The 22,265-nt window shown below is 41.5% G+C and overlaps 1 protein-coding gene across 1 annotated transcript; it reads right to left on the bottom strand.

Moving 5' to 3' along the window:
- Nucleotides 1-1,653: 1,653 nt before the first annotated feature.
- Aar2 (AAR2 splicing factor) lies at nucleotides 1,654-20,814 on the bottom strand. The gene is made up of 4 exons (XM_027945127.3): nucleotides 20,743-20,814; nucleotides 16,792-17,603; nucleotides 13,211-13,440; nucleotides 1,654-3,004 (listed from the first exon to the last, which is right to left on the bottom strand). Exons 2-4 carry the CDS (start codon nucleotides 17,537-17,539, stop codon nucleotides 2,837-2,839), a joined length of 1,146 nt encoding a protein of 381 aa, XP_027800928.2. The 5' UTR covers nucleotides 17,540-17,603; nucleotides 20,743-20,814; the 3' UTR covers nucleotides 1,654-2,836.
- Nucleotides 20,815-22,265: the final 1,451 nt, after the last annotated feature.

The following is a 22,265-nucleotide window of genomic DNA, read 5'->3' as shown; positions in this document are numbered from 1 at the left end:
TGCCAACAGCTTCATTTTCAGATGTGTTAGAACTGGAAAGAACTTTGAGATCAGCACACCCATAGTTCTGTTTTGAAGGCTTCTGCCTTCCAAAACTACTGAAACTATTAAGTAATAATTAATTTATTTTCACATTTTTTATTCATCAAAGGCACATAGAGAACTGCCAATTGGAACATGCAAAAGACCTAAAATTGATATCACTCCAGCCCCAAACAAAAGACACATACTGGGATGTATTTTTGCCAGCCCAGCCACATTACTTTGTATAGTTTTCCTTTTGAAAAAAATTTAAAATAACACAAGGTCAACTTTTAAGTAGCCAAGGAAGCCTGGAGAACCTATAACATAAACCCCAAATCCAAGCCACCTCTCTTCTACATAAGGGGACTGAGGCCCAGCAAATACAATCAGTTTGCCCAAGATCACACAGCTGGCTGTAAGTAGAGCCAAGGTGAGAGCTGGGGAGCGGGGTGAAGCAGAAAACTGCCCTGGGCACGCAGGAGCAGCGCAGGAGTAAACTGTAGCTATGATCACAGCAGCAGAGTGGACTATGGGCACCAGTGAACATGGCTTGACTCTTGTCCACTATACTTACTAGCTGTGTGACCCTGGCAAAATGACCTAATTTCTCTGAACACATTTTCATATGACGAATGGGGATAACTATAGTTACCATGTTGTTGCAAGGATTTAATGAAATAACAGAACAGGCCACTTACTGAACGTGGCTAATCTCATTTAACCTGTTTCAGTGTGTTTGTGTGTCAGGGGTATGTCTGAGTAGACAGAGGAATACTGACGAGCTTGGGGACCGAAGTCACAGGATCCAACTTCCAAGTACCGCCCTGGACAGTGCAGTAGGAGGGAAATTCTTCCCAACGGTGCTCACTGTAGGTACTACGCACAATGCTTGTTACTTCTCAGTAATGTCACTCAAAATGAGCATGCTTCAGAACCCAGGCCTCATCCAAACTTAATGCCTCTGAATCCCTGCAGGATGAGATTGGAATTTGCACTTTTAGGAATTATTTTGGAGGTACAACTTATATACCGTAATACTCACCATTTTAAGATGTAGACTTTCAGTGGTTCTTAGCATACTGAATTCATAAGATTGTTACCACCATCAGTACCATCTAATTCCAGCACATTTTCATTGCCCCATAAAGAAACCCAAACCTATTAACCGTCATTTTCAATTCCCTATTCTCTTCCTCTGACAACCAGTGATTGACAATCCATCTCTATGAACTTGCCTACTCTGGACATTTCAATGTGAATGGAATGGTCTTTGGATCTGGCCTCCTTTACTTAGCAGTTTTGAGGGCTCATCTGCGTTGAAGCATGCATTAGAACTTTATTCCTTGGAATTTGCACTTTTAACAAGCTCCCCAGGTACTTCTGCTGAGTGGGCTTTCAGGAGGAAAATAATAGCAAATTCACATGAGGTGAAACTGCAGGATTTTATAAAGCTAAGGTGTGCCCGTCTCCAATGCTCACTAGGAACAGAGGTCACACTGGCTGCCTGCCCCTTCCAGGGGCAGGACAGGGTCTCCTGGGCACTCTGCAGGGAGATGTACATCTACAGACAGCATCTTGGCTGCTCAGAAAGTAGGGAGATTATCTGAAAAGAGAGATCACACAAGTGGATTAGTCTCGATTCAGACTTTAATGTACATTATGCTCTTGGAAAATCATCTCCAAGGAAACAAGAAAACCCGAAAGCCTTAACCAGCAGGAATTCTCATTCAGAAACCTGCTGTGAGCCCCAGCATTGGAGAGGATGGCACCCAGACTCAAGAGTACAACAGTGTGAGGTCAGAGTAGAGGGACTGTGTCCATCCAGAGGTAAAACTCTGCCCACATAGCACGATGGGCATGCCCTTGGGACTTCTGGGAAATCAGAAGCATCATTACTCTGATGACAGATTCCATAGCAGGGATGAAAGATTTAGGCCGACTAGATCATCTTCAGAGCTCAGGAAAAAACCATGAAATGTCAACAGGGCCTAGGAAACCTGCATGGACAAAAACCTTTTTTTTTTTTTTATGGTAGCATCTCCAGGTCCTCAGAAACAGTCATGGTGGCTCTGGTAAGAATGGGGACATCTGAGAGGGCTGCCACATCCCACTTTTAGGTCTGAGATCTCAGAGTAGAATGAATGGGAGGTGATACCAGCTGGGCCCCTGAGATCAGGAACCACATCAATTTCAGATTACCCACCAGGCCTCTGGACAGAAGCATGGGATTTAGGGAGAATAGCTAATGCTGATTACCTGTCACTCAATGTAACTGTCTTCTTTGTTACCCCTGCTGATACTGGGCACTTGAGGGCCCACACTTTCTATCAGGGACTCCCATTCAACCAGAGGCAGGCAGAAATTCTTGCTCAGCTCATGACTCTACATTTAACTCAAAAAAAAAAAAAAAAAAAAAAAATCACAAACTGACATTTTGGAACCCCGGGGCTTCTCGTTTTCTAATCATCCTCTGGAATAAGCAGTCAGTTCTCATGGACTTTCAATTTCTTCTCAAGAGAAGGAATTAGGCTGCTGTTGAAGCAGATCTCTCCCAAAAGCTTTTAAAAGAGCCTGTCAGGTTGGAACCAGGGCCAGGCTGACAGGGAACCCACAAATGTGCTTTCAGAATCTATATAGCCTCTTTGGCAATGAAGGAACTTATTTATTGGTGAAGGAGTGAATTCTGGCTCCATCTCTACAAAACCTGGTAGGATCACTGGCCTGGAGGGTTCCAGGATGGGATATGGTGAAGGAGAGACCAGGGCTACAGCCAAATTGGAAGAGGCCTCTCATGGCTTGAACATTTGCAGAATTAGCCAGTCTCGATGCCCTCAGGGAGCTCCACCACTACTGGGGCACAGTCCTCAGGCTCTGAGGCAAAGTCCCACCGGAACTTCTTGGTCAGGTGGGCTTGGAACTTTTCAGCTTTCTTCCTCAGGGTGGCATCCACAGCAATGCTGCAAGCGGAGGAAAAGAAAACCTACAGAAAACAGAGGGTAAGTCACTTCTGAGAACAGAGGAGACTAGAAAGCTGTGGAAATTTCCTCCTGGTGTTCAGCTCTCTGGGGCGGTGGATCAGCTGCTGCTGGCACAGGCCCAGGACACCTGCTGTGCACCCCCATCCCACCAAGAAAGAAGGTCCAAACCCAGCTGAGTCGCTGAAACAGGACTGGAATGGAAAATTACTATGCTGGGCAGAGATGACCCACGGAGAGTAAGGCTAGCAAGGCCATCACATGGCTCCACCCCTGTGGAGATCTAAAGGCACCTGGGCAGAAAATCAGAAGAGATAGTAGCTTTACTAGCATGTGTTAAGAAAGGCTTTGGGGGTCATGTAAGCCCTGGGGTCCTATAACGTCCCAGGCCTTAGCCAAGTGGTTAAACTGCTGCCATAATCTCCTTTGTGAGCCAGAGACTGCCAGTTTGAGGCTTCTAACCCCCTTAAAAGATATCTTTAATGTTCATTTTTAAAAAACATCATCATTGTTTAAATTGTGGAAAAATATACATACTTACCATTTAAACCTTTTTTTTTTTGGTACCAGGGATTAAACTCAGGGGCACTCAACCAATGAGCCACATCCCCAGCCCAATTTTTATATTTTATTAGAGACAGAGTCTCACTGAGTTACTTAGCACCTCGCCATTGCTGAGGCTGGCTTTGAACTTGCAATCCTCCTGTCTCGGCTTCCCAAGCCGCTGGGATTACAGGCATGCACCACCACACCCGGCCATTTAAACCATTTTTAAATATAGAGTTCAGTGGTACCAAGTGAGGCCACAGTGTGTACAACCATCACCACCACCCATTGCCAAGCTTTTTCATCTTCCCTCAAACTCCATACCCATTGAATGAGTACCCTGTTCTTTCTTCCCTCAGTCCCTGGCAACCACTTTTACTCTCTGTCTCTATGACTATGACTATGCATACCTCACATAAGAGGAATCACAGGCATTTGTCCTTTTTTAAAAAAAAAATTTTGTAGTGTAGATGAACAGAATGCCTTTATTTTTTTTTAATATTTATTTTTTAGCTGTAGTTGGATACAACACCCTTATTTAATTTATTTATTTTTATGTGGTGCTGAGGATAACGCAGGGCCTCCCATGTGCTAGGCGAGCGCTCTGCCGCTGAGCCACAACTTCAGCCCAGAATGCATTTATTTGCTTATTTTTATGTGGTGCTGAGGATCGAACCCAGTGCCTCACGCATGCTAGGTAAGCGCTCTGCCACTGAGCTACAGCCCCAGCCCACATTTGTCCTTTTGTGACTGGCTTAGTTCACTTAGATAATGTCTCTATGGTTCATCCATGTTAACACAATTGTCAAAAATTTTCTTTTCAAAACAATATTCATATCACATTTGTTAGTCCACTTGTCTACTGATGGCTACTTGGGCTATTCCTACCTTCTAGATATTGTGAATAAAATGCCATCAAAATGGCTGTATAAATACACTATTGAGTCCCTACTCTCCCTACTTTCTTCTGAGTGTAGACCCAGAAGTGGAATTGTTGGGTCATATGGTAATTCTATGTTTAATTTTTTGAGGAACTGCTACAATGTTTTCTAAGAGCATCTATACCACTTTATATCTCTACTAGCAACACACAAGGGGTCCCAATTTTGCTACATTCTGGTCAACACCTACGTTTTTTATCAATAGCCACTATGGGTTGGGATGGTATCTCACTGTAGTTGTATTTTTTTTTTTTTTTTTGGTGTGTGTGGGGGTTTACTAGGGATTGAAATCAGGGGCAATCCACCACTGAGACACATCCTCAGCCCTATTTTGTATTTCATTTAGAGAAAGGGTCTCACTGAGTTGCTTTGCGCCTCACTGTTGCTGAGGCTGGCTTTGAACTCGCAAACCTCCTGCCTCAGCCTCCCCAGCCACTGGGATTACAGGTGTGTGGTACTGTGCTCAGCCTCACTGTAGTTCTGATTTACATTTCTGTTTAGTGATGTTGGACATATTTTCATGTACTTATTGATCATTTGTATTTTTTTTTGGCAAATACCTATTCAACTCTTCTGCCCATTTTAAAAATTAGGTTTTTATTTTGTGTGTATGTTGAGTTATAGTAATTCTTTATATATTCTAGACATTTGTCCCTTATTGTGATGTTCTCATGAACTCATTTTCATCTCATACAAACATGGGTGGGGTAGCACAGCAATTTTCTCCACATCTGAAAGCCCATTATCCTGGATCTCAATTCCTTTTAAGAATAACAGCAAACTCACTATTCCTTCTAACACTCTTACTACAGTATCCAATTGGCTCCTCACCATTCCTTGGGAATATACACTTGAATGTGTATTTTAAGGACACGGAGATGGAGAAGAGTTAAATGACAGTGAAGAGTTAAATATCCAGAAAGAAGAAATATTTTTTTCCCAGACTGTTATCTGCTACACTACAGGAGGACCACCCTGAGACATGGACATGCGGGCAAAAGCAGCTGTTAAATCCACATCATCTTCAGGCCACACAAGGACCCTGAGCTCCAGAGACCAGATTTGACACAGGCCAAAGGCATTCTCTGAAATGGATTCCAGGGACAATACGCTCCCACAAGCTTCTCCACCGTTCTTCCTTCTGTTAGCAGGAGGGTGAGGCTCATTTTCAATGATCATTGTTTAGAGTCATTTTGTTGGAAGAGTAGCAACAGAAGCAGAGGCAGAAGTGATAGGCAGGAGAAGGGGGAAGGCACAAGGTACAGAATTTGGCTTCATTAACTCAGGAATTGAGTTAATGAGGAGAAGGAAGTGTGTCCACAACAAAGTACCAGATCAATAACTAATTAGAGGAACTGTGTGATCTCAGTGGTGAGGGGGCAGTGGAGAACCCAGCAGTTGGCCTGTCTGAAGGCAGCTAATGGAGCCTGCCCTGCAGCATGGCTGAACTCTGGGGGAGAGCCTGGGAGGGACAGCAGAGAAGCCTCCTTTCAAACTGCATTAGCTCTAGAGGCCCTGCACATATATGGATCTGTCTCCAGAGGTCATGGGGGGCCTGCTGGGCTGAATGAACAAAAGCCTCTTCCTGTTCCCCTTCCTTACACAGTAAATTGTATTATTCTCCCTGCAGCCCCTCTTCTCTAGCCATGTTGAGCAGCTGCCCAAACATACTCAATTGCCTCCTCTGTGCACCCATGCTTTTCTTCCCTCTGCTTTTTCACTCTTCCACCTTTTGCTTTCTCTTTCTTCATCTTGGCAATTTCTCCTGACTCAAGCTCAGACAGACACCACCTTCTTTGGTCTGTCTTTCCAAACCAATGGTGGAAATTGGTGCTCCTTGGCTCCCCCATATCAAGGGTATCTCAATCATGGCCTCTATCTCAGTAAAATAGGCCATTTACTGTTGATCTTGCCCAAAAAGAGCAACTCAAAGCAGTGACCCTTTCTTTTCTTTTTATTTATTTATTTATTTATTTTGTTGTCAATGGATCTTTTATTTAATTAATTTATTTATATGCAGCACTGAGGATCAAACCCAGGGTCTCATGCATGTCAGGCAAGCACTGTACCATTGAGCCACAACTCCAGCCCAGCAGTGACTCCTTTCATATCTGCATTCCACACACCTGGCAGTGACATATAAAATAAAAGGGACCCATGAGATGTTTAATGAACAAAAGAATGAAGACAACCACAGGTTCAGGGAAAATCCATTTCTGGTTCTTTTGCATAATACCTAGCACCAAAATGAATGCTCAATAATTATGTGATGGTGCTGGAGAGAAAAGGAGAAGAGGAGGCTTGTGTACCAGGCCCCTGAATGCCACTCGCTCTTAAGCTACCCCCTGTGTCATGCCTTTTGTAAAGGCCAGGGTTGAAATGAACTCCTCCAGCCTCTCTTCCTTTAATACAGAGCCTGAGCCTCCCTTATGGCATTGTATTTGCATCATCGCAGTGTGTCCTAAACAGTAGGGAATGAATCCTAATTATCAATGTGTCTCCCATAGCACACCACCCAGGCTTGGCCAGGAGTTAGGGTCCACAGGATGCTCACAGTAAGAACGAAACACAGAATGCCCCAAATTTGGCAATGGCCGGAAGTGAGAGGCTGGAACAAGCTGGGCTCACAGTCATCATCCACCCTCCCCACCCACCTTTCAAAGATGCTTGAGAGTAAAGTCAGCTAGAAGTGGGTACGACAGAAGGTTTTGGTCTAAAAAATAGGCTTCTAATTTGAAAAGTGCTTTGTCCTTTTTAAAGAACTTGTCACTTCAAATCTTTACTACAAACCTAGTAGGTAGGAGGACAGACAATTACTATTCCCATTGTATGGACCAGGACACTAGGTATGCTGCACCATGCAGTGATAAGTGCTGAGCAAGACCCAGTCCACACAGGGATAGCTCAGCTGAGTTCTTTTCTCCCACCAAGACCTTCTTTTATATTGACAGAGACTAAATGCATCCCTGAAATTAAATTTTCAGCACTGCCCTGTTGGACACCTGTAAGATGATTCTGAAACTGTGTCCTCTGTGGGCCTCTAAGACCCAGAGCACAGTTTAGGTCTTCTCTTTTGTTGTTGTTGTTCTGTTTTGTTTTACATCAGCTTTACTGAGGTATAATTTGCATACAATTAAACTCAACCATTGTTTAAGTGTTTAATTCATCTGGACAAATGTACATAACCATATAACCACCATATGATATATATCTAGTGTTTTCTTTTGGAATCAGTTCTGAGTCTGAAGACCAAAAAGGATGCATGTATCCATCAACACAATCAGAACAGTTCAGTCACTTCAAAAACCACCCTGGTGCTGCCCTCTGGCAGTTAAAACCTCCCCTCACTCTCAGCTCCTGGCATCTGCTTGATATTTTAAAAACATTTCAGAAAAGATGTTTAAGGAGTACTTCTTTTTCAAGCAATCATTTATCCTGATTCTTTTATTTTCAGAATAATTTTATGCTTTTTTAAGAAAATAGTCATGATCTGGCCATTTTATTCACTAAGGTGAAATCAAGTAAACATCACTGAGAAATGAATCACCTTAATTTGGTCAGATTAATCTTAGATATTAAAAAATACCTTTAAATAGGATAATCACATTTTACAAACAAATGCACTTATTTAAAATAAAAACCACAGCCATTGGGTGATTTTCTTCAAATATAAAAAATGTATAAACACTTCAATCATTAAATCTATTATAAAAATTTAAATTACTTTAGTCATTAATGTGAAAGCTTTTTTTTTTTTTAAACCCAGGTTAAATAAATTGAGTTCAGTCAGGTCACCGTGAGAAATTCAAAATATCAAAGTAGCTAACTGAGTTGCTATTTTACCTCATTGGCTAGACCAAAAAAAAAAAAAAGAAATTTCCTAGTTTTTTCAGTACCCAAATGATTATTAAATTAGAATGAAACTAGCTAGAAGTATAACATTTTATTAGAGGAAGTGGTGTTAAACATAAGACTATCACACTTGTCAGTGATGACCAGAAAGATGAAAAGCAACAGGAATCATGACTTCTGAGAACAGTTTAAAAGAATTTAGGATGTTTCATCTGGGGCTCTAAGCATATAAGGGAGCATAGGCTTTAGAACCCACAGCTCAGCCTTGTCATACGCTAGCTACGAAATAATGGTGGACAAAATTGTATGGTCTCTCTCAGGCTGTTTCCTCATTTGTATGATAGGATTATATGGTTAACTTCTAGGATTGTTGTGAAGGCTAAATGAGGCAACACTGAGCATCAAAGCAGCATTTGAAGAAAGAAGGTATAAAAATCAGTAGGTAAATTCATCATAGCTGGTGTTATGATAAAAATACTACAGACATCACTGTTAAAGAGTCAATGTTTTCCTTAAGGTCAGAGATGGACATTAGCATCCAGAGTACTGGCAAGACCTTAAGCTGGAAAGCATTTGTGGTCTACTAAGACTAAAAAAAACACGTTTTATGACTATATGCGTAAATGCTATACAACCAGCAATAAGAATCCTTATTTGTACATAACTCTTTCTAACATACTGCTATTAAATTCAGATTATCCCTTCACTGGTTTTAAACAAATTATGGTGATTTAAGTTACTTTATATAAAACTGCATCTATTTTTGTAAAACAAATAATTTTTATTCAAACTAAATCCAAGGGATTTGTAAAAACCAATGGCATCTACTCATATGGGAAAGATGAAAAAAAAATAATGGTTGAGGCCATTATGGGGCTGATTTTATCCATGCTAATGCAGCTGTCTTTAATGTCTTTAAGTGCTTACACATACAAACACCAGTCCCTCTCCATGGGCAATAGCCATTTAAGCTCCTAAGTAAGGAAGCCAACTCCACTTACTTGACTACCTGGGGTGAGAGCAGGCTGCTAGCTGAGGAAGGCTTTTATGGGCTGATTCATTCAGTCACAAACACCCTGACTGAATGCCTCTGTGTAGAGGACTAGATTCTTACTGCCAAGATGGTATCAATGTGACTCTCCATTAAAAAAAAAAATAATAAAAAGTTTTACAATACCCTTGTTCACACTGTGACTTTTGAAGTATCAATCATCCTTCACGATCATGGTCAAATGTCCCTCTTTACATAAAGCCATTCCCGATCCTCTAACCCTTCTATCTCAATCCCAGTCAGAATTAATCACTCCCTCTTTCGTGATCCTAATGCCCTTTGATCAAACTTCACTGTTTATATTTATGGTATTTATATTGCCACGGGAACTATGCATTTTTTCCATCTAACAACAACCAATAACAAAAAGTGAGATAAGTGGTAGGCCTTGACTAGGTGCTAAAAATAACCAGATTAAAAAAAAATAGGCTTTGTGTAAAGGGAGTTCATAGCTTGTTGGGGGTGTCAAGCAGAAAATAATAATTCCAGGAAGAACAAGCCATGCAATATACTAGGCAAAAGTCCAAAGCAGGCTAAGAGTATGGAAAGGAGGGAGATGAGGGCTGGCCTCACAGAGAGGGATGCTGCAGGATGAGCAAATGTACATCAGGTAGAGAGAAGTCCAGGTTCAGTCCAGAAGGCAGAAAAAATGAAAGCCAAGTTTCAGTTATGCAATTTGAAAAAGTTCTAGCGATCTTCTGGACAACATTATGCTTATGATTAATAATACCAAACACTTAAAAATCTGTTAAAGAGGGCTGGGGTTGTGGCTCAGTGGCAGAGTACTTCCTAGCATGCTTGGGGCACTGGGTTCGATCGTTAGCACCACATAAACAAATTAAACTAAAAAAAAATAAAGGTAATTAGGGGCTGGGGTTATAACTTAGCGGTAGAGCGCTTGCCTCACACTTGTGAGGTACTGGGTTTGATCCTTAGCACTACATAAAAAATAAATAAATAAAGTAAATAAAGAAAAAGGTAATTTTAAAAAATCTGTTAAGAAGGTAAATGTCAGGTGATGTGCTTTTTACAATATATAAAAAAGGCAGTACTGGGCCTGGTGGTGCACACCTGTTGTCCTAGCTATTTTGGAGCTAAGGCAGGAGAACCACAGGAGTTTAAGTCCAGCCTGAGAAACTCAGTGAGACTTCCAAGTCTTAAAAAAAAAAAAAAAAAAAAAAAAAGGCATGAAACATGGTTTGATTGTCTGGGAACCTGTAAGGAGACCACCACTAGTACTAGATTCATGGGTAAAACAGGGAGAGAAAGGAGAAACTGGAAAACAGGGTAAGAGCCACATCAGAATGGGCCCTGGGACTATGTTTGGACTTTTAATTTTCTATGCAATGAGGAGCCACTGAGAAGTAGGATCAGATCTGTATTTTGGAGCAACTCAGATGGCAGTGACAAATGGGCTAACCAGGGAGACTGAAGACTGATGTAATCTAGGGGAGAACAAAAGGCCTGGGCTAGGGCAATGGTGTGGGGGGGCAGGACTGCCTTCTAAAATGCATTTGTATCTGGAGTTACTTGGTTAATTCATCTGTTTACTTTTCCATCAAAATTAAGTTATACATTAGAAACTCTTGCTTGAGGTTATATTCCCATTTCTAGAACAGAGCCTTGTATAGATCAGGTGCTCAGTCAATGACCACTAAATCCATGAACGAATCCCTTGAAGGCAAGAACCCTGGCTAACTCCAACATGTATTCCTCAATACAATCAGTTGTATACAAAGAATGATCAAAACCATTTGCTGATGTATTTCTTTAAAGGCACATGTCCTGAATTTTTCCAAATAATGATATCAAATTGTCTTGGTGAAAAGTCCAAACAGAATTTTTCCAACTATCAGCCTTCCCAATTCACCTGGGTATCTAGCAATCCAGCTGGGCTCTGTCTGCTTTGTTGATCACTGCTGACAATAAAGCCTCAGCAACAAGAGCTCAGCTGCTGCTTCTGCTGACAGGGACAGCCATGGCACTGTGGCCCTCCTATATTTGTGCAACAGTATCCACTCACAATGCAAAGGCAGAAAATTACTCCCTTTGGCTGTAGTCACTGCTGGAGGTCTCCTCACATGCAAGCCAGGACCAGTAACTTTGAGGGTGAGGTGTGGGGTCCCATAGAGGAAGAATAAAGAGATTTAATATCTCTTGTTATATCAAGAACCAATAAAAGGGCAATTTTATAATTTTTCTGAAGTGGAATGCACCAGGCTTAAGTCATCAGCCTACTGACTCATCTCCATGGTCCTCCAACTACCAGAGTTTCAAGTCAGGTGCCTACTCACAGGAACTTTTCCAATAGCCTGTTAGTTTTAGAAAAGTGTTTTGTATCTCTGAGAAACATGCCCCGATGGTGTCTTCACCAATGTCAATCAGGAGTCCTTCTAGGAAATCTATACTACTTTCAATACAATGGGGGCACAAGAATATGCACCAAAGTCACAAGCATGTGTATGAATCCTGACTTCCCCTGGCCAGCCGTGTGACCTTAAGTAAGTGATTTAACCTTTCTGAATCTGTTTTTCATTTGTAAAATGGGAATAATTCCTCTGCCTTACAGGATTCCAAAGAGATTAAATGAAGGAACCCATATAACATGATAAACTTGATGCCTGAGACCAATAGGCATTTAGTGGATGCTAGTTTCCTCTCTTACCCTGGATGGGAGTGGGAGGTCAATGAGGAGCCACCTTGTATGGAATAGGCCTCAAAGGGGTCTCACTCATGGGAAGAAGAAAGCAGCTCATGGGAGAAGAAGTATGGAAACTGACAGCAAGCTGCTTCTTCCTCTTCTATACTTGAGAAAGTCACAAAATATGAGTGACAGAGGCTGTCCCAAGTACATAAAGGAAACTAATCTGTTTGCAAAGGGAAGAAATAGCACAGGATGAAGATTGTAAGTTGTTTGAAGCTTCTTCCCTAATTACCACTCATAATGAAAATTTAATTGCCAAGTTAAAAGCAAATTTCACTTTTTCTGTCAGAGAATCTCTGCAGAAACTGGCACATTTTGTTTGAACAGGAAATCAAAGTTACTTTAACGCTTAAATGAGATCTAAGGAGCTGCAGATGTTTCACTGGGAATAACAAGCTTCAAAACTCTGCCCTATTGGGTTGTAGCAATTCACAGCTACAGGGAGAAAGAAAAGCTGTTTTGCTCTTGTTTGGATGTGGTTTGTCCAAACCACATGTATTGGAAGCTTGGTCCCAGTGTGGCAATGTTAAGACGCAGGGCCTAGCAGGAGGTCCTTAGGTCACTAGGGTAGTGCTCTTGAAGATTAATGTAATTCTTGTGAGATGATATAAAAGAATAAGTTCAGCCATGCCCTATACTCTCTGGCTTCCTATCTGGAGGCGATCTCTTTCTCCTGTATGTGCTCCCACCATGAGGCCTTCTGTTGTTAAGCCCTCACCAGAGGCCAAGACAATAGTGTTGCCCCATCTTGGACTTTCAGCCTCCAATACCTTGCACAAATAAATCTCTTTTTCTTCACTTACTAGTCTTCCTCAGATAAAAAACTGACTGATGATACAGCTGTGTAACCCAAAGAGGTGAAGAAGATTCAAATTCCAAGTACCCCAATGCTAGGCCCTCTGGGAATGAGGTGGGAGAAGGTGGTATAGGGACAGCGCCTCTAGTATAGAAGAGAGTAGAAGAGAACCAGGAAACACCTCAACAATGGGAATACAATTAAGAAACTTTTGGGTCATGGAAGAACAGCAAGGAACAGTAAGGTAATCTTCTTTAGGATGCATTTATAACCCTTGCCTTTATTCTGACCCACATGGGTATCAGCCAAAAGACTGCTCACCTGTAAAGTACTGGTAAGGAAGTTGTCTTGGGAGACAATGTCCACAAAGAAGTCGGCAGGGATCTCACCAAGCTGGTGGTACAGGATGGAGATGAGGTTGATGTACAGGGTGTGATGCTTTACCATGGCTGCTTCTGATCGGCAAAGGAGATTCAGAAGCCGCTTCCAATGCTCAAATGCTTCATACACGTTACCCAGCAGGAAGCACACAAAGGCAAACTGGAGTTCACCTGAAAGGTGTAGAGAACAGAAATGATCCTAAGGGTGAGGAGCACCAGTTGACTCTACCCTGTGTGGTTCACCAGACCATCAATTCCACTGAACTCAGCAATAAGGAGGTCTTCTATTCTGGCATTCCAGCAGAGGCTAGTACAGGATTTTACACCTAGTAGGTACTTGGTAAATATTTGCTAAACGCTATAAATTCAAGCCATGGGAGACTAAACTGCTTTGGAGTTCTGTAAAATCTGAATGCAAGATAAAAGGTTTTCCTAGTACTTTCCTGGCATTGTAAAAGTTTACAAAATATGTGGATCTCAAATTTGGCTGCCCACCAGAATAATTAGGGGAGCTCATTAAAAGTGAAGCTGCCCAAGTCTTACCCTCAGAGATTTTGGTTGAGGAGACATGATGGCTGAAGATTTGTAACTCTAATAAGCTCCCTGGGTGATTCCAATGCAGATGACCCTGCTTGAGGTCAGAGAAATGCAGCATTACACCAAAAAACCTTCAATCCATCTCCACAAGGTGATCAGGGAAAGTGGTATTTCCCCATTTTATAGATGAGGTCAAAGACTTGCCTAAGATTGCATATACATCCAATGCTCTGCAACATCAATAACAGAAAGATAAAAGAGATTCTCTAATGGGTGGGAACACTTTTAGAACAGGAAAATTTGTGAGTACTTATTCCAGGGCTAGCCTGCCAGTCAGCTTATTTTTGTTTATTTAATCACAGGGCTCTGTGATTTAATCTCTAAGAGCAGCTCAGTGGCTAAGAGCATGGGCTCTGGAGTCAAACTGCCTGGATTCAAATCTTAGCTCTACCACTTAGCATCTGTGTGACCTTGGGCAAGTTACTTAATCTATTTATGCCTCAATTTCCTTATTTGAGAGCTATAGTAAAAATTAAACCAATTAATGTAGTGCTTGTAAAGCATTTAGCATAAAACCTGGCCCAAAGCAGAACTAAAAAAAAAAAAAAAAGTTATTATTCCCAATTTCCAGGAAAGCCTGTCTCAAACATAAGAGATCTGCTGATCTAGAAGCCACTGTTCATGGGCAAGCAACTGGGTCTCTGGCTGCCACAGATATATCATGGCTGACCAAAGGCATTCTCTTTGGTTTCCAAGGTGGCTGTAAATTTAATGAGGAGTAGATACATGTGGGCCATAAAAAGAACAGATAATGGGGCTGGGGATGTGGCTCAAGCGGTAGCGTGCTCGCCTGACATGCGTGCGGCCCGGGTTCGATCCTCAGCACCACATACAAACAAAAGATGTTGTGTCCGCCGAGAACTAAAAAATAAATATTAAAATTCTCTCTCTCTCTCTTTAAAAAAAAAAAAAAAAAGAACAGATAAGCACAACACCAAATACCTCCTTAAATGTATGGCATTTGATCTGTCACCTTTAGAAAAACCAGCTCCCAAGCTTGTGTATCCAAGTCTGAATTGTGTGAATAGTTTCTTAGTCTAGGTGTTTTGGATGTTTCACCAATTACAGTCAAATTTTCTTTGTGCAATGATTTACTTCTCTAGTTGGCTTTACCTGTTTAATTTGTGAAACTAAATATTGACCTATTCTTTGCATTTAGGATATTTAAATTTGTACATTCCCAACCTTGCCTACAATTAAATTATGCTATCAGAAATATTTTTAAGGAGCTGTCATGCAGATTTAAAGCTATCCCTGTTATAATAGATCTTTTCATAGGATGTATTTTGAAAAATTGAAAAGCCTACAAGGTAGATAACAGAACTTCTATTCATTTCAAGCTAGGATTCCAAGTGTTACTTTTTACATGAAAATAGTATGTAATGCATGAAGATATATCAATTAAAAATGTTCTTTTATGGGCTGGGATTGTGACTCAGCGGTATAGCACTTGCCCAGCACGTGTGAGGCCCTGGGTTCAATCCTAAGCACCACATAAAAATAAATAAATAAAGGTATTGTGTCCAATTACAATTAAAAAATAGATATAAAAAATGTTCTTTTATGTTATCAGCTGAGTCAATGAGAAAAAAAAAAAAAAAAAAAAAGCCCTGTAATCAAATTTCTCACCAACTTTCCAACAGGAAAACATGCACATTACTTGGACAACTGGAAGAAATATAAACAGAAATGAGGTGCCACTTTTCAACCATTTAATTCAAAGAGGACTTTGCTAAAATACCATGTTCAATACTATCCAAAGGTGGTGGGCAATAGCTTTCTACCAGATAATGATGATGCAAATCTCTTCTTGGTAATGTGCACATTCTGATCCAACAATTACAATCATAAACATGCGTAAGTACACACAGGATGTTCATAAATCCATAATAGAAAAATAAAGAAACTTTTTGAAGATCCATCAACAGAGAACTGAACACTAACCAGCCACTAAAAATGGCTGATCCTTTCACTAACATGAAAAAAGTTTTGTTTTTGACTTCAAAGTAACATACTTTAATACTGTTTTTAAAAAGTCATAATATATCTAAACATGAAATTAAATTTTTAAAAGATTATAATACTCAGAAATAGAGAAAAGATTAAAATGAAACACAAAGAAATACAGAGAAAGGATCTGGGATTGTGGCTCAGAGGTAGAGTGCTCACCTAGCATGCGTGAGGCACTGGGTTCAATCCTCAAGACACCACATAAATATAAAATAAAGACATTGTGCCCACTATAACTAAAAAATAAATATTAAAAAAAAGAAATACAGAGAAAAAAGAAGGAAAGTAAATGTGAAAATGGTTATTTCTAGGAGGCAGGATGTGAAGTGAATTTTGTTTTTTCTTTTATGATATGTATTTTTTGTAATAAGGGGGGGGGGAAGCAACAATAAAAATGACAAAAATTAAAATAAAAACCACTATCCAATTTTAAGACAGTAGTAGACCAGTATCTTAAAAGACTGATGATCAAACTAAGGTGGCACAGGGGCTATTAGGAGCACAAATCTGGCCTAGGAACCAGGAGCCCTATGCCCTGGTCTCAGTCTAACCACTCTGTCAACCAAATCCCTTCCCCCTACAGGGCTAGATCATATCAGTAGTTCCCAAATACAGGTTCACATAGGGGCTTATTAGATAGAAAGATGGCCAGTTAGCCAGAAAGATAAATTGCTAGAGTCCCACTCCTTATCTCTTGACTCAAACTCTCCAAGGATAAGGGTAAACATATATTTATACCTTTAACTAGTAGGGTAAACATATATTTATACCTTTAACAAGTATACTGGGTGAGTCCACCTCCCACCTAGGTTTAAGAACCACTGAACTAGAAAACCCAAGATTCACCCCCTATTCTAAAACACCCATACTAACATCATTCCCTGGGCCCATTCCTAGAGCATTGCTGCTTCTCACCAAGCACATCCTGGGGGCTGCTGGGGAACTGCTTGTTAAGCACAGTCTCCAAGGCATAGCTTAGGTCCATGCTGTGCCTAGTTATCTCTGCTGGTGTGGCACCTGCTGGAAACATCTGTGTGGGTAGCTCCGAGAAGCGGATCTCTGTCCCAGCTCTAGGTTTCATTTCAGGTAGCCGGGCCAGGCCCTCTTGGTAGCTTTTACACTCAGTGCCACAGAGGGGTAGGTTCTGCCCCACTCGATCCTTGGTGTGCTTCATGGAGAGAACCGGCAGCACATCTGAGAAGGCACAGATCTGCCGGCTCTCAGGTTGTAGCTTCTCCATCGTGGCTTCACTAACAAAGTTGGTGAGTGAGATCCATTTTTTGAGCGTGGCATATGGGTAAGGACCCAGAAATTGATCCAGCTCTGGAAGATTGGCCCTCATGGCTTCTACTTCAGCCTCTGGGGCTGGGGACAAGTCTATCTCTTCCCGGATGGCATTCCAGCGCAAAACTGTCAGCCCCCGTTGCTGCAGGCTAAGAAAGAAGCCCATACGAGGGCCAACCTCCCTGGGATTGGCCTTGTCTACAGAGCTGTAGTGGAGGAAGTGGATGCCCGGGGGAATCATCTTCACACCCCGGAACTTAGGCCCCACCTCCCAGGAATTGTAGTCAATGCCAAACTCTGTCCCCTTGGGCATGTTCAGGATGACCACAGTAGCCCCTTCAAAGAAGAGATGCTTGGCCAGCTCAGGATCCATCTGCATGGCAGCCACAGGCCAGTGGTAGGTAACCAAAAGGAGAATCCTTCTTCCCTGTCTTCTAGAATAGCTGAAAATTAAAGAAATAAGAGTTCATTAGAACTTGGGGAAGGCTGTTTCATTTGCTGAGTATTCCCTATGTGCCAGATGTTGAATTATACTCCCTGACATAATTGTCTCCCTTAAACCTCATTGTATCTGTTTTACAAATGAGGAAAATGAGGATGATAGAAGAGGATTTTTGTGTTTTAATTTAAGAAGCAAGAACACTAATTTCACAGCTAGAAAGTCACTAGTTTTAAAAAAGTGATAGGTTACACAAGGCCCAAATTGAAATCTGTGTTCTCAGCATGGCAGGCCAGGGTTATTTCTACTGCCCACCCTGATGATCTGTTCTCAGATGTCTCTATCCCAACAGAGGTTGAGGGTGGGAAAAACCTGAATGCTTCATTCTAAACTCTAACCATGCCCAAATCATCTTTTTAAATTTTTTTTAGTTGTCGGACCTTTATTTTATTTATTTTTATGTGGTGCTGAGGATCAAACCCAGTGTCTCACACATGCTAGGCAAGTGCTCTACCACTGTGCCACAACCCCAGCCCCCCAAATCATTTTAAGCTATATTTCTGTCCAAAACATATCCCTGAGAATCCCAGATTTGGGAAGGATGATTAAATCAAGTACATATCCAATTTCCCATCAGCATCTACGAGGCACAAAAGATTTGAGGAGTGTAGAGCTTTTCAACCACAAATCCCTTCTTTTTCTTTTTTTAACTCATAAAACCCCCTAAACTCCAGGGAGTGAAGCAACTTCCCAAAGATGCACATTCTGTGGCAGAATGAATACAGGTGGCAGGAGTGGCCTAGGATCAGTATTTAGAGACAAAGGAGGCTAGAAAACTTATTTTGCCTACTTCAACCTCCTTTGAGGACACACTGATTAAACAGAACAAAACATAACTGGGAAAAAAAATCTCTGTAGGCAGATGATGCCTCTATGGTATTTCTAAGAATGGTTCCAACCAATTAGCTAAACTTCTATTCATGATTCACCTACCTATTCAATTTGACAAATATTCACCAAGTACCCTCACTTTGCTAGGCCCTAAAATCCACAGAATAAGACAGTTACTGCCCTTCAGGTACTTCCAGTCTAGCTGGAAGTACAAACAAGACCTCAAATTTTCACAAACAGAAAAACCAACTGTTTGTTTAGTTCTGTTTACTATTTTTTTTTTTTTTTTTTTTGTGGTACTGGGGATTGAACCCAGGGGCACTCTACTCCTGAGCTATATCCCTAGTCCTTTTTATTTAAAGACAGGGTCTCATTAAGTTACAGAGACTGACCTCAAACTTGGGACCCTCCTACCCCAGACTACTGAGTCACTAGGAATACAGGCATGCGCCACTGCACCAAGATATCGCTTTTTATTTTAAACAAATAAAACAGTGTGGGAAGACCAAAACTTTTCCAAAAATACTGGGAGCATATTTTATTGCCTTTACTCAAAAATGACAACAAATGACTCTCACACTAAATTAGCATTTTTTCCAAACTGTAAGTTACAACCCATAAATGAGTTAAGAAGTCTATTTAGAAGGTTTTGATCAGCACTATATTTTTAAATAAAAAGGGCAGAATTCTTGGAGCAGGGTTTGTAGTTCAGTGGTAGAGTACCTGCCTACCATTTGTGAGGCACTGGGTTTGATCCTCAGCACCACATAAAAATAACTAAACAAAATAAAGGTGTCGTGTCTATCTCCAACTAAAAATTTTGTTTTAAAAAAGAGTATAATTTTTAAAATACCTGAATACATTATAAGTAGTAAGGATGAGCATTATTTTCTGAAACTGTGTGTTTGTGTGCATGTCTAGTCATGATATGAATGTATTTGTTACTACAGGTCACAGTCAAAAAAGTTTGGAAACCACTGCTCTAAATATTTGTATCTTCATTTTCCTATCCATAACCTGGAATTCAAAAAGTGCTTAATAAATACTTGTGAATGAACAGATATTCCATTTAGAATAACTGCTCACCAATTAGCCACCTTCCTGTGGCATTTGTGTGCTCCTCCTTGATAATGACTTTTTTCCATTCTAATTCCACCATCCTTCAATCCTCTTCACTATTATCTCCAGCAGCTGGTACATGGCCTGGCACAGAGAGGCTGGGAAAAGGTTTACTGAATACGCACAAAACTCTGCAGTGTACCAATCTGCCTCATTACAGCTCTGAGTTTCTCACAGCCCTGGAATGCAGAAGATCACAACTATCGATCACAATTCTCTCCACTTCCCTAATCCAAACTATTCACCCAGTGCCTTCAAACTAGCATCAGCTCTCACTCAGAGAATGATTTTCCCTCAATCCATTCTCTAGTCAACAGCCAAAGAGACCTTTTCAAAATATTCATCTAATCAGGTCACCACCCACACTTAGTCCCCTGAATGGCTTCCCCTGTAGCTCTAGGAAACCAAAATTCTTACTGTGACCTAAAAAACCTGCACCCCCTTTGGCTTGGCAGCCCCTCCAGCTTGCTTGATACTAGACTCACAGGACAAGCTCTCTGTTCCAACCACAATGCCTTTTTTAGAACCTCAAATTAGAGAAAACTCTCTCCACTAAACGGTCAAAAATTTCTGATCTCAGCTCAATATTCATCTCAATGAAGCTTCCTTGACCCAGGACTAGGTGAGATGTCCTGTGATACAATCAAGGTGCCTTGTACCCTTCCATTTCAATTATACGGTTGCAACTTTGCATGTTTGATTCAGGGCTGTCCCCTTTCCCCACGAAACCTGAATCTTTTTGCACCCCTAAAACATATCAGGCGCTTAATAAACACATATTTAACACAAATGTAATATCCGTTTTGTATACTAGAAACAAAGAGTCAGTTTAGGGAAAGCCCTTACCCTAACTCACGCAGTGTAGGACTGAACCAAGTTAGGTACAGCTAAGGTCTAAAGAAGAAAGAGAAGTTAATCCGTGTGCCTGGGGAAGCCCTAGCAACGCTGTCTTTAGAGGTGTCTTGTCAGACAGAAAAGCCTTCAAAGACAGTTCCCACCGTCGGCCCCCTCGGTCGCCGCGGCGACACGGACCTAGTTCAGGGCACTCCACATTCCAAGCCGAAAAGAGGGTGGCCTGGTCGCACACACAATAAAATCAAAAGACGAAAAAGAGGTCAGAAGGCCTCACTCACCTCACACCGCGCTCTGGGACCGCGGAAACACACCGGAAGTCCCGCCCCTTTGGCGTCGGATGAGAGCGACGGAGAAAGCAGTCCGGTAGAGCCCCTGGTCTCAGAAAGATTGATCCGTGCCTGCAAGTTCCGCCTCATCAAATGTTGCTTTTTTGCTACTCTTGGTTTTTCATTTTACCTCCTGAATTGTGGATAACAACTTTCATTAAACTATGAATTTGACATCGCCTCCCAGAAACATGTCCAGTAATAGTCCTTTGGTCTCAGTCATGGTCACTGAAGGATGGTTTATATTAAGATTACCCAGTAACCAGCCAGATCGCAGTCTTTGACCTCCTCAATGTCTATTCGAGTCACAGTGTCAGAACTGGCTCGTTATCACCCAGTCCCAGCTTTCTAGTCACATTCAGCCCCAGGAAAGAGCCTCAGAAACTCAGTCACCAGCCCAGAGAGGACCAGTCGGTCTCAACAGCAGCAGCCATCACCACGTTACTCCCTTTGGTAGTGATCACCCAGTGTTCTACAAGCCTAAACTGATATCTTATTCAGGCTATAAATGTACACTGAGGGACAGAAACTGCCTGTCTTGTTCTGCACTGTTTCTCTGGAACTTGGTGTTACTAGGTGGTCTTCCTTCAAAGCTGGCTTTGAATAAAGCCTATTTTCCTACCAAATTAATTCAGAATATTTCTGATTGAGCCATCATAGCCTAGCCTCTCTTCCCCTGTTCCCAGGTACTGGTGCTGCCCAGTTAACACAAAGTCATCTTGGTACATAAAGTATGCATTTAATTAATAATGACAGCAATATGATATTCCTGTGCTAGGTGATTGTTATCAGTCAGGATTTGACCACCAAAGAAGCAGAGCCAGTAGGAGGTAGATATTAGGTAATTTATTGCAAGGAGTTGACTTATGCAATTGTGAGGACTAGGAAAACAACACCAAAATCTGTACAGCAAGCTACTCAGATATTTTTGATCTTTACACTAAACCTAGCAAATAGGTATTAGTATTCCCAATCTACAAAAGAGAAAACTGACGTTCAGGGAAGGGTTAGGCAGTCAGAGAGTGGCAGATCTGGGAAGCAAACCAGTATCTACCTGGCTATTCTTGTCCCTGTGCTGCTCCTCCTTAGCTTGTCAATCACGCTTCCTCAGTGCCAGCTCAACACACCAATCTGTCTAAGTCAAAAGTCATCTCTTAGGAGGTTGCAGACTGAGCCAGGTCCTGAAGGCATAGTTAATCATGGTGAACTGCTGCAGATTAATCAGAGGTTGCCTTTGCAATTATGCACATAAATTCTGTCAGTTCCATTTCCTGCACATAGAACCTCAGCTCTCTCCCTCTTTCCCCACTCCAACTTAGGTGCTGAACTCTGTGGTCTGGTCTTAGAGCCTCCTAATCCAGGTGGTTCACCATCTTCTCAGCAACTTCAGGGCATTGAACAGATGATGACCCAGGGATCCCACCTTGTGGGGTTGCATGTCCATACAAATCAAGGTTTCCCAACCTTGGCACTGT

The sequence above is a fragment of the Marmota flaviventris genome, chromosome 2, assembly GCF_047511675.1.
Source record: "Marmota flaviventris isolate mMarFla1 chromosome 2, mMarFla1.hap1, whole genome shotgun sequence".
Classification (NCBI taxonomy): domain Eukaryota; kingdom Metazoa; phylum Chordata; class Mammalia; order Rodentia; family Sciuridae; genus Marmota; species Marmota flaviventris.
Note: the sequence above shows the minus strand (reverse complement) of the source record. Positions and strands in the feature narration are given on the sequence as shown.

Coding starts and splice junctions, on each gene's coding strand:
- Aar2 (XM_027945127.3), bottom strand. CDS start 17,539: ATGCAGATGGATCCTGAGCTGGCCAAGCATCTCTTCTTTGAAGGGGCT. Junction 13,441..16,791: donor CAGCCCCCAGGATGTGCTTG/GTGAGAAGCAGC, acceptor TACACCTTTCAG/GTGAACTCCAGTTTGCCTTT. Junction 3,005..13,210: donor TCCTTACCAGTACTTTACAG/GTGAGCAGTCTT, acceptor TGTTTTCTGTAG/GTTTTCTTTTCCTCCGCTTG.